This window comes from Sinocyclocheilus anshuiensis, unplaced genomic scaffold (assembly GCF_001515605.1).
Source record: "Sinocyclocheilus anshuiensis isolate Anshui unplaced genomic scaffold, SAMN03320099.WGS_v1.1 scaffold1430, whole genome shotgun sequence".
Taxonomy (NCBI): Eukaryota; Metazoa; Chordata; class Actinopteri; order Cypriniformes; family Cyprinidae; genus Sinocyclocheilus; species Sinocyclocheilus anshuiensis.
In genome coordinates, this window is record NW_015555721.1 from 566,695 (window position 1) to 579,754 (window position 13,060).

The following is a 13,060-nucleotide window of genomic DNA, read 5'->3' on the forward strand; positions in this document are numbered from 1 at the left end:
AGAAAGTGTGAGTTTTCATTGACTAAAACTAGACTAAAACTATCAGACATTTAGTCGACAAAAACTTGACTAAATAAAAACAGGATAATAACTAAAAAGCACATTTGACACAGGACTGAGACTAAGACTAATTTAAAAGACTAAGACTAAGTCTAAATTAAAAATGGCTGACACAATTAACACTAGTACAGAAGTTTCGAGAACATTAAGGAAGGCTTGCCTACTCACTAGTCCATTTTCATTGTGTTTATAACCATGAACTATTCTAACTCACACTATATTAGTTTTATATAGGCTTATATAAGTTGTGCTAAATTGTGAAGATTATCTTGATTAACAAAATGTGTAGGACTCATTAACTTTGGTTGGACACAGAGCTTATGTTTTGCAATAATCCAAAAGCCAGTGGAAAAATCTTACTGGCTTTTTGTCGATGGTTGCTAAAAGCCTCTTTTGTGGTTGGTTGCTAGGGCATTGCTATGCAGTTGCTATGGAGTTTCTTGCCTCTTGCAATTTAAAATGAGATATGTACTCAGGTTTAATATTTAGCATTAGGGTGGTTGTTCAAACCCCTAACCTAAGTATGAGCAATAGTAGTAATGACTGCCTAATTATCATAGGTTAAAGTCAGATGTGTAAACACAGGGAAGAAACTCGAATCACAGAGAAAGCTGATATAAATGGTGGAATACAGCCACAGCCCTTATTATTGTGCATGGCCTGTCCTATTGAGACTATATGGTGAATCACCTTTGCTCCTGTCTCTCCGGGAGCCCCTCGACCTCCATCTGCCCCTGATCGACCCTGCAAGTTGAAACACAGAATACCACTTCGTCATCATATTCTATGCACCACTGTGCTCTGCTTTATGCAATATTCATGAAGCAAAAAACACAGCACATCAATATAGAAACTGTTATCGCCCAATTCATATTCATGATGAGGTTAATTAAATGGATCAGGCTTGAACTTTGATCACTCATCCATTGATTTTCTTACACTGCGTGTGAGATGTTCAATCTTACCCTTTTCCCTGGTTTCCCATTAAGACCAGCAGGACCTGGCAACCCACGTGGGCCCTAAAAAGAGAGGAATAAGAAACAGAGAGAGAGCTGATTTTAAAAGCTACTGAATGTAAAGAGGGAATATCAAAAGGAAATGTCCTCACCGCAGGCCCAGGCTCTCCACTGTCCCCTTTTAGTCCACCGGGACCTGGTAGACCCTGGAACAAACACATTTTCAAAGACAGAAAGTATCCACTCAACCCAAAAAAACCCAATCTGAATTTAAAGTAGATCGCATAGGCTGTGCTAAAAAAAAAAAAGTCTGAAATAAACTGGAAAAGTAATGACAACGATTTCTCACCACTGGGCCCGGCCTCCCGGTGAGACCTAATGGACCTGGAGGGCCCTTCAATGATAGCTAGAAGCAAAGAAAAATAAAAACAAACAGAAAAAGTCACATTTCTCCTCATCCTTAACCTGCATTTGTACTTGTATTTGTACTGAATTTGCAACATTACTATGTTGTCCAAAATGACCTATTCTCAAATCGGGCTTTAAGCTGAGCATAGATTATAAACAACTGCTTATTTGTATAATATACTGTAACACTGTTCAGTATTACACAACATCTAGATTTTTACAATTTCTGAAGACACCGTGTGAAATGCTAGGGTGTTGTAGGTTGCTGCCGAGAGATCTGAGCAGTTTTTATGTGTAAGTGCACTGTAAAAAAAAAATAAAACAAATAATAATAATAAAATAAAAGAGTTGTTTTCCTTAGTAAGCTATTTCTTAAAAAATAAATATATATATATATATTTAAACTTAATGAAGTCAGGTAAATTCAGTCATACTAAATTATATTTTAAATGTAAAACAACTACACCGGTGGGCCAGTGGCACAATGGATAACACGTCTGACTACGGATCAGAAGATTCTAGGTTTGACTCCTGGCTGGCTCGCCCTGTGTTTATTTTACAACAACTGGGGCAGTCGTGGCTTAATGGATAGAGAGTCGGACTTGTAACCCGAAAGTCGTGGGTTTGAGTCTCAGGTCCAGCAGGGTTTGTAGGTGGGGGGAGCCACACCCTCAATACCACGACTGAGGTGAGACCCTTGAGCAAGGCACCGAACCCCCAACTGCTCCCCGGGCGCCGCAGCAATATGGCTGCCCACTGCTACGGGAGTGTGTTCATGGTGTGTGTGTGTGTGTGTTCACTACTGTGTGTGTGCACTTGGATGGGTTAAATGCAGAGCACAAATTCCGAGTATGGGACACCATACTCGGCCACACGTTACTTTCACTTTTTCACTTTCAAATGTTTTTGGTGAAATAAAAACTTTTATTCAGCAAAGACGCTTTATCAAACGCGACAGTAAAGACACTTATATTTTTAACTTTCTATTTAGCAAAGGCTGTCACAGTTTTCACCCCCCAAAAAAATTAAGCAGCACAACTGTAATCAGCATATTAGAATGATTTTTGATGGATCGTGTGACATTGAAGACTGAAGTAATGGCTGCTGAAAATTCAGCTTTATCATCACAGGAATAAATTACATTAATAGTTATAGAATATATAATAGAAAATAATTATTTTACATTGTATTAATATTTTACAATAATATAATAATATTCAAAATATGTACTTTTTTACTCTATTTTACTGTATATTTGATTAAATTGCAAGCTCTGGTGAACTAAGAGACATGAACAATATGAAACCATATGGAGCACATTTTTAAGTAAACCAAAATGATATAGCTTTGCAAGTTTATTGGATTCTTCCACTTATTTTATCTTCTGCATAGCCAAATATCACAAATCTTAAAAACTAACAGACACCTCTCCTCACAAAGCAATATAATTTGTAGGTATCATTCATGTCTGTATCAGACATACAATACAGGATGCGTTACAGTGCGTCCCAAATTGTAATATTTTTGGTGTTAGTGGTTTGTTCAAATCATTCGTTGTCTTACTTTGGTCTGTTGTAAGATGGCTTGAGCCTGTGCCTCTTGAGCCGATATTACAGGTCCCTTCTGAGAGTCTCCTCCATACTGGAACTGAGTGCAAAAAGAGAGATTACTAACTATATAATGTATGTACATTAAGTAACTCACTATTAAAGACATACATTTTAACATGTTAAGCACACAATTACATGGAAATATACTGGATGCCATTAAGTCTGATTATATCACAGCTCCACCATGTGGCCAAAACATGCTACTGAGGCCCAGTCCTCATGTTGTGTGAGGTAACATTTTTTATTATTTTTCTCTGGCAAACAACTGCAGCTAATGAGATCCAAGTGGTTTAAATGTGTTAGTTAAGGAATTACTTCATCTTACGGGTAACATAAGCAAAGTGCCTGGAGGACCCGGTATCCCATCAGCGCCAGGCAGCCCTGGACGTCCCTCAGGACCCTTGTGGGAGGAGAGACAATTAGATCAATTCATTGATGGAGCATTTCTGTACATGCATGTGTGCATAATTGTGTCAGCAGTACTTACTTGACAAAACAACTGCATGAGCAACAGCGTTCTTCGTTTATTCCCTATCCATTGGCTTGTTTCCTGAATGCAGTCTAACACCTAACTATTTTTTTTAGTGTTGCCTGTGTTGCCTCAAATCCTACTGTGCTCATTTGCCTGGTGTAAAACATTTAAGAGCTCAGCTAATCAAAGCTGTCAGTCAACAGTCCTCTCCCAACAACAACACAGAAATTCAACCTTCAAAAGAAAAGATAAAACCTGCGGCTAGAACATGTTCCTTTGCCTTTCACTCAATGTTATAAGACCTCTATAGATATATGAGGTCAAAAAGAGCTTACATCTCAAGCGAATGCGTTTTCTCAGCCTAGTCTGATGTTTTTACTAAAACTCAACTCTTTTGTGAAGCTGACACCCCAGAGTAGTTGATTCACAACCGGCCAGAGGCACTAAACTGAGCGCAGACAAAAGAATAATCTATCTTCATCCCTACTGTCAGAGGTAAATGATGAATTCAGGCTCTTTACTGCAGTTGGAAGTCTGCAGTCTGTCTTACCCTGCTAAGGGATCGTGTGTAAAGAGTGAGTCACGCTACAAGAACAGACACACTGTCCAGCGCAAATTAGGTCAAACTATCAGATGAGTCATGGCTCCCCTGATGCCTATGGTCTCGGTAGAGGTTGGTGGTCCCTTCGAGGGGCTCTGAGTCATTGGTGAGGTTTGTTCCATCTGCACACGAGTCCAATCATACCCCCGCCCCCCGATCCCCAGGATGTGTCCTGTGTGTTGTAGACTTGAGGTTCATGTCGGGTCATGTGGGTCTGCTGATTATGAGGACACTCACCATATCACCTGGGTCTCCACTGGGTCCCGGAGGGCCTGTGATGCCAGGAATTCCTGGAAGACCCTGGAAAAAATAAACAGATACACAAATTGTTTTTAATGAAAAAATGCCAACCACCACTTCAAGACCACCTGAAATCACTTGAATGCTTTTTTCCCTGTTTTTTTTTTTTTTATTATTCTCAAAAACATACAATCTTAATAGCATTATGACTTACTTGTGGTCCTGGTGGGCCAGGAGGTCCTTGAAAATATGTGCCCTAGTATAAAACACAAAGAGATTAGAATTAGATTGCATTAGCCAACATAAATCAGTGTGTGTACAGTATGTGTGTGTGTGTGTGTAACTTCACACTCCAGCACTCACTGGTTCAACAACAGCTGGCTCTCCCTTCTGTCCTTTCTCAAATCGCCTGCCCTGTAAGAGAAAGAACAGGTGACAGATGAGATCTTGGTCACATCTAGCTGAGACAGGAGTTGTTACAATAATACTACTTGTTACAATAAGTCGTTTTAAAAATTTCAGTGTAATTTTGTGATTATTGATACCAATTTTCATACCACACCAAAAACAAATGCGCTAATGGAACATGAACATTTATTTAAAAAGTTAAATATTTAAAGAAAGAAAGAAAGAAAGAAAGAAAGAAAAAGAAAGAAAGAAAAAGAAAGAAAGAATTAATATAAAGTGGACATTTATTTAAAAAGTTAAATATAAATACAAATATTCTCAAAATGAATTAAAACAATGTTGTTTAGCTTTCAGTATTATTCAGTTAAATATTAGTTTTTGCAAATCTTCTCAAGTAATTATTTAAGTAAATGTAAATAAATAACCTACCTACCTAGTGGAAAGTGGAAATGTATTTACACAGGTAAATATTTATAGAAATATTAACTAACTTAATTAAAACAATGACATTTAGCTTCCCTTATTTCTCAGTTAAGTAAACATTGCTTTTGCATATTTATGCATATTGCATATTTTGACAAATCTGATACTGTATAAAAACTACTATTACTGCAGAAAATCCATATTTGCCTGTGTGTTTTTAGTTAATTTATTATAGAGGTACAAAACTGTACCTCTCCATCCCATGTGCCTGGCTTCTCCCTCTGCGCGGGGTCAAATCGGTCCTCATAAACCTCATATTCCTCATATTCCTGTTCAAAGCTGTTTGAGTCGTTTTTAAACTCATACTCCAAGATCTATAAATGCAGAAAACATCCCAACAGAAATGATCACCTCAAACATGCTCGCAATGTTCGGAAAAGCCTGGAAACAGAAACCACATACCTCATAGTCTGTGATATTGGGGCCAACTGTCACTGTGGAGACCAAGAGCTCATTGTGTTCATCGGCATAAAGGTCATCACTAAGCTCCTCAACCTCTGGTGTTTTAATCGGCCTCTCTACCTGCACACCAACACAGTAGAGTCAGAAGCAGCACAGCCATGGCAACCACAACCATGGAGATACCGAACACAGTCAGTCATTTCCACTCTACCTTAGTTTGGGTTCGCTGGGCATCTAAGCTTTAGACACATTAAGGCCTGAAATATAGTCTACACAAGTACATGATTGCAAATTGTGAAATGTATCAGAATACGCTGCATTCTCATCATTGCCACAAGGGGTGCTATATAATGAGTATGAGCATACACTTGTCTTGTTCTTCCCTTCTTGTCTTGTTTTTTTCCCTTCTTCAAGTTAACTACTGTCATGGCTCAGTGACAGTAAGATGAAAATCTTCCTTGAAGTTACAGCACTGAAGAGTAACAGATGTTTGATTGCAACTCTTTCACACCCCCTTGAGTACCGAGATTTGTTTGTAATGCAAGAGTGCATAGTAAAGGATAAGTTCACTTCCAGAATAAAAATTTGCTGATAATTTGCTCACCCCCATGTGATTCAAGTTGTTCGTGTCTTTCTGTCTTTAAACCTTAATTTCTTTGCGACTGAAGACAGAAAGACATGAACATCTTAGATCACATGGGGGTGAGTAAATGATAAGGCAATTCTTATTCTGGAAGTTAACTTATCCTTTAAGTATGTAAATGTGACTCTGCGCTTGCAATATGCTGGCCAAGCATTTGCAACAGCATTTGTGTACTTGCATAGAATATGTCTCTGGCCTCACTGTGCTTCAGATCTCCAGGTCACTGTTGACTAATTAAAATGTTAGCGCAATTAACAGGTGCAGGTTATAGAAACGTTCTGGTTACAAAGCCGGCTTGAAGGCATAAATACTGCTGAGCTGGTGAGTGTGGGGTAGGTGGTTTTATTAACAACAGGAGATGTCAGCACAAAAAGCCGTATGTTCTGGTGGCAGCCATAACAGCATGAAAGGAAGGGTGAGCAAACTTGGCACACTGATATTGGCATCTGAGTTTTACCTCAGCAGAAGCTTGATTCATACAGCAAAAACTACATCTATCAGAGCTGTCGGAGGTAAAATGTATCAAAAAGATGCATGAAAATGGATTTATGTTAGACACAGTCCTGTTTTTCATTCTGTCTTGGTGCACATCTTTCAGTTTCAATCTGTAAAGCGTGCCAAGTCAACAAATAAAAGTGTAACTCTATGCCAAAACCTGAATGAAATATGCATCATGTCTCATATTCAACTTGCGACACACATCAAAGTGTCACTGTCGCAATGAGCCATAATCCATATGCATTTTGAGTCAACACATCTCTTTGAAGCTACAAACTATGATGACATTGTAGTTTTTTATGAGCCTAACGTCTGCAAAGAAGAGTTTTGGTGCTGTTATTGGGGAGGTTAGAATGGCAGAGGCTGGTTAGTGCAATGGACGACTGGTGGTTAAAAAGTGTGAGGGGAGTCAGTGATTGGTCAGGAGAACAATGGGGAGGGAGGAGGAAGTATGGGCAACCACACTGGTACTTTAAGTTCTACCTCCACCTCCATCTTTGAGGATTCAGAAACTGCCGTTGTCAATACAGACTGGTCTTCAAGATCTGTCACAGGCTTTGTAGTGGCTTTGGCGAGTTCGTCCTGATAGGTGTCAGGTTCATGAGTGGGCATGTCGGGTATGGAGTCCATCAGATCGACCGTTGTTGTTGGAGATGATTGTACTGGTGACTTGGGCTGCTCCGTCACAGCTGGTGAAGTTCCTCGATGAGGTTCCTGAGCCAAATACTCTGGCAGCTTAGAGGACACCTCAAGGAAACCTTCTTCAAGAGCTTCGGCCTCCTTTTTCTTCTTACGAGATTCTTTTTTGCCTTTCTTATCTCTCTTTTTCTTGTTCTTTTTGCCTTTGCGATCTTTTTTGGGGCGTTTCTTTGGTTCCACAGGCTCATCTTCCTGCATGATGTCATCGAGGTTATGGATGGGTTTGGCCTTTTATTGATGGGGCAAGGGGTCAGAGGTCGGGCATAGATGAACAGAATTAAAATTGTTACAAGGATAAAAACAGTAGGACAACACAACTTGTAAATCATACTGACATGTATATGACTGGCTCGCTACATCTCTACTGAATCTAAAATTAAGGTGGTTGACTGATTCTGCTAGACAATGTATTATTCTCTTTGCAAATTAGGTCATAGTTCAACTTGTTCTCAATTCAGATATGCGCTACATTATCAGCCCACAATTCAAGGGGTCGGAGTTGAGCTGCTTACAGGCTATCATGAGAGGCCCTGACTGAATAGGCTTGATGAGGCCTGTCGGGGGGAGATTATATGAATAATGTGAGAACCAAAGCGAGGTGTTAAGATGCCAAGTCGGGCAGGATAGAATGGGATCAGTGTGAGCTCTGGTAATAGGTCAGTAATGTGAGCAATGCTGATGAATCTCGCCATTAGTCCATCTTCTCTCAGCTGTTGTGGGAACTGAAAGCCAGCTGGCTTTACCTCTGAACGGCTGCCGATAGACACTTTTCCTTGAGCCAACTTGGAGAGAGACATACGCAGACATTTACATTCAGCACACTTGCACAAAACTGGGCGTGGGAGCTGTGAGGAGAAATGAATGTACGATGACCTTAAGCGTTCCTCCCAGAAGGCCGCAGAGAAATGCTAACCCACTGACATGATTACTCACTGGGCTGACTCACCCGCACATGCACATTCACAACAAACACAAATCATCACAATCGAAAAAACATGTTCAAAATGTTCACATAACAAAATATCACAGTATGAAGACAAATGTGGGCCAAACTGTTTATTTGAAAGACAAAGAAGTGTTCTTGCATCATGTAGAAAGCTTCTTGTTCCCTAGGCTGTGATTAGAAAATTAACTATGTGATTAGAAAAATGCTATCTTTGCTAAAAAGAATACAGAATGCTTTTGAGCCAATCACCTGAGCCATAAATTTCATAGTATGAATATATACACTATTATTCAAAAGTTTGGGGTAAGTATGATTTTTGAAGAAGTCTCTTACATTTACCAAGGCTGCATTTCTTTATTCAAAAATGCAAAGAAAACAGTGATAATGTGAAATATCATTACAAATTAAAATTCCTATTTGAATATATTTTAAAATATAATTTATTCCTGTGATGTGAATTTTCAGCATCATTACTCCAGTCTTCAGTGTCACATGATCCTTTAGAAATCATTCTAATATGCTGATTTGCTGCTCAAGAAATATTTCTCATTGTTATCAGTGTTGAAAACAGTTGTGCTGCTTAATATTTTTGTGGAAATCATGATGCATGATTTTTTTCAGGATGCTTAAATGAACAGAGAATTCAAAAGAACAACACTTATTTGAAATAGAAATCTTTTGCAACATTATAAATATATTTACTGTTATTTTCACTGTTATTTATTGTATCCTTGCAGAATAAATGTATTAATTTCTTTATAAAATAAAACCTTACTGGCCCCAAACCTCTGGTAATTTATTTGATGTAATATTACATATATTATACTGTATTATTTAATCAGAATAAATTCATCAATGTATTTGTATTAATTTGTATAAGTCCATCAGTGGAGAATTAGATTTTTTATGTTACCACTGAGCTAAACAGCCCTACATTATTATTATTATTATTATTATTTAAATATTCATATTTGTATATTTTATTGTTGCAGTCTAATGATTTAGCTATTATTGTGTCAAAAAGCAGAAATAAAAAAGAAAACGACTGAAATAATTTATGCACATCTGCAGTTGTACATTTAAACAACTAAAATATTTGTCATAAATAAATAAATAAATAAATATATATATATGACAAATATTTTAGTTGTTTAAATATATATAAATATATTGGTCAAATCCTAGAACTAACAGTGTGTTAGTGCTTTTGCACTAAGCAAAAAGCAATTTTATTCCTATGCATGCCTGTGTTGTTTATTGGCTGGCTCAGATGAGTGCTCTGGGAGCCGAGCCCAGAAGCCAGAACAGTAAAAAGTGCAAACAGATAAATGTAAATGTGGAATTGAGAAGCCAAGGCGGCTCAGCCACTCAAAGAAAGTTTTGACAGGGCTCTTCCAAAAAGAGGAAGACATTTTTGGCTGAGCTGGAACAAATTATGTCTTCATAAAGTTCTGCAATTTTCTGGAAAATGGCGAGGCTGGTTGCTCAAAGTTCATTGGGAAAACAAGTGTTTCTTTCTCTGTTCGCACATGATACTTAAATGCTAAAACATGAGGAGTCTGGAGAATAATACAAGACGAACTGAATGGACCAACACATCTGGGCGGAAAAACAAGATGTCATATAGATGTAAAATAAATCAGACGGAAATAACAAGAAAAGAAGACAATAAGCTTTTTTGACTACATGGGGAGCCAAGCTCACAGAGAAATCACTAACCTCTTCAGGAGCCAGACTCTGGGTACTGTAAGGCAAAGGGCTGTCACAATCAGGAATGTAATCTTGGCAGTAGTCAGCCGCAGCCTGAGGATCATCCACGAGCAAGAGCTGCTGGATCTCGCCCTGTAACACACATATAACACTCGCACTGATTCGGTAATATTCACGGTACTGGTGAAATTCCAGTGATCAAAGAGAAATAAAACCCCGTTTAACACTGTATAACAGGAGGACATGCTAATGTAAAGCAGAAAAGTAATTTAAGATGAAAAACAACTTGTGTAACACTGATGAAATCGGGGTAAAACTTGTGGAATGTATTTTATTTGCATATCGCATTAGGCATTTTGGAAGCACACTGCAAATAAGAGTTTATGCTACAGGAAAAACAATCTTCATTTCAAAAATATATTTTCTAACTTTTTAGACATCTAAAAATTGTTCATAAATTCACTCTGTCTCCTATATTGCTATTACAGAGCTGCCATTTCAGCCAAAAGACTATGTATTTGACCACAGTCCCTGTTACTAAACTTGTGCCAGCATCAGCCCACTGAGAAATTAAGGCATTGTAATGGGCAGCAATGTAGTGCTAGTCCCAGCGAATAGTATGCACGTTTTTACAATCACTACACATCTCTGAGTATGTTGCACCCAAGATTGAAATCAGGCCCTAACCAAGGGGTTAGTACTATAACCACAATAGACACTGAAGTGGACAGCACAACACTCTCATCAATTCCAACACAATGCTTATGTTTTAATGGTGAAAGAGTGCAAGGTAAGACATAATATATCCAGTAACGATGTATTTTTGTCAAATTTTGCTTTTTTGAATGGAAAATAGCCTACATCATTCATATGATTATCATGTTATTATGTGTAATTCATAATTGAATGTGACTATGGAGTCATTTTTAACATATTAAGTACGTGATTAAGAGTGATTGTGTGCATGTTTTAAAATAAAAATGTTATTTGCAAGTAGATCAAATGCAATATTTAAAAAAAAAATATATATAGTTCTATCTCTATTTTTTTTTTATTCTCGATATCTCTTTATAAAGCAAATAAAAATATGAAGTCACTTTATCCTCTTAATCCACTAATTCCTTTAAAGGGGTCATATGATGCTTTTTTAAAGATCATTATTTTGTGTATTTGGTGTAAAAGAATATGTTGACATTCTTTAATGTTCAAAAAACACATTATTTTTCAAATACTGTACATTATTGTAGGTCCTCTATGCCCCGCCTCTCTCAAACGCTTCGTTTTCTACAAAGTCCCTCCTTCCGACAAGCGCAGTCTGCTCTGATTAAATCGCATCATATGACCCCTTTAAATAAAAATTACAATCTGGCTGCAAAAGTAGCTTCAAAAATGTATTCTGATAGAATAAAATGTTTCGCAAGCAGCATCTATACTACATTTTCAAATAATTATATTAAAGATAGTATATCATAGGATGCTTGGTATAAAATGGATCTCTAAAATCTGGACAGATATATGTAAATAACAAAATGTATGTAAAATAGCTGATTTACTGTACACACATACACACAAACACCCGTAAGCATGAGGTTGCTATGTGATAAATACATTATAAATGTTAAGAAATGCTCAAATCCATACTGAATACTTAACTGAAAATATCTTTAAGACCTATTGCATATTTGAAATCAAGATGCAATACCATAGGAGAGAACGCCCCCTACTGAAAGGCAGCCATAATTCCATTAAATTATTTAGACTTAGCCTTATTTTCAGACATTAGCACAGAGCACATATATATTCACAATAAAGAGACCTTTCATCATAAGGCCAATGGAGAATCTTTGACTCATCGCTGGGGTCTTGCCAGTACATCAGTGGGAGGAAGAACAAGAGGTCAAAAACGGGCAATACCCAAGATACCACACAAACTCATTCAGCAGTAGAGTACAGCCAAACCACAACATTTCTCACACTAATCTGACATATGTTGGATCTTAAAAAGAAAATAAATCAGTATACCTAGCCAACTAATTACACTCCACTGATCCCACGAGTGTTCTCTTCTCTCTATCTGTCGGCTGAAATTAGAGCCTCATGCTTGACAACTCAAGGACTCAACAAGCCTGTTGACACAGTTTTGTTTCTGCATGCTTTTAACCAACCATTTAGTATCAGTGGACCAGACATGAACTGGATATTATGGATCTTATCTGCATCTTCTAAGCAGAAACTCAAACAACTGACAAAAAAAAATCCTAGAAATAACTAAAGATGTGGATAATCTGCTGTTTGTTTTGTGTGTGTGTTCTAGTTCAGTTCTCTAGTTCAGAAAGACTTCCTCAGCTCTTTAGCAATTTGTAAGAATCTGGAAGCAATAGACGCATTAGCCCTGACCATAGTCCCCAGGCTCCCAAGCAGCTCTCCCACGCTGAGAGATTTGGACCGGAATATAAACCCTCTGGATTCCCCCTCAATCCAGGGCCTGGGAACTGGCCTCAGATTGGGTCGAATTTACACATCCCCCAGTACCAGCCTCACCCAGATCACACTGACCCCATGCCACAGATGCAGCTCTATTGGAAGCATTAGAATGAGTGGGGAGTGGACCCCGAGAGAAAGACAAATGAGGGGAATTAGTCATCATTCATCATCACGGTTGTTCTGAAAAGCAGAATGAAGGAGGATGTGATTTTTTTCTTTTCTTTTAAAGCACAAGACGTGGTACAGACTCTTAATCATGGCACAAATAGAGATGATATGCCGCTAAACTAAACTAAAGGCTTTGCTGCCCAGACAGTCAATGACTTGACACATTTATTTAAGGAAACTGTCTTCAAGCCACCATAATCATGTCATGTCTGGTTAGCTTGTGAATATTTTAGTCATTAAAGTGAATCTTTAATCACTAAAATATTGTTTCC

General features: G+C 37.9%; 1 protein-coding gene across 1 annotated transcript in view; it reads right to left on the minus strand.

Annotated features, from left to right (window-relative positions):
* Positions 1-13,060, minus strand: part of LOC107672483 (collagen alpha-1(XI) chain-like) — a 56,598-nt gene that overhangs the window by 23,960 nt on the left and 19,578 nt on the right. The window contains exons 5-17 of the mRNA XM_016465693.1: positions 10,146-10,268; positions 7,265-7,708; positions 5,641-5,760; positions 5,430-5,552; positions 4,711-4,761; positions 4,562-4,603; positions 4,345-4,407; positions 3,360-3,434; positions 2,988-3,071; positions 1,366-1,422; positions 1,169-1,222; positions 1,026-1,079; positions 751-804 (exon numbers count right to left, since the gene is read on the minus strand). Coding sequence (XP_016321179.1) covers positions 751-804; positions 1,026-1,079; positions 1,169-1,222; positions 1,366-1,422; positions 2,988-3,071; positions 3,360-3,434; positions 4,345-4,407; positions 4,562-4,603; positions 4,711-4,761; positions 5,430-5,552; positions 5,641-5,760; positions 7,265-7,708; positions 10,146-10,268 — 1,344 coding nt within the window. The remainder of the gene's footprint in view (positions 1-750; positions 805-1,025; positions 1,080-1,168; positions 1,223-1,365; positions 1,423-2,987; positions 3,072-3,359; positions 3,435-4,344; positions 4,408-4,561; positions 4,604-4,710; positions 4,762-5,429; positions 5,553-5,640; positions 5,761-7,264; positions 7,709-10,145; positions 10,269-13,060) is intronic.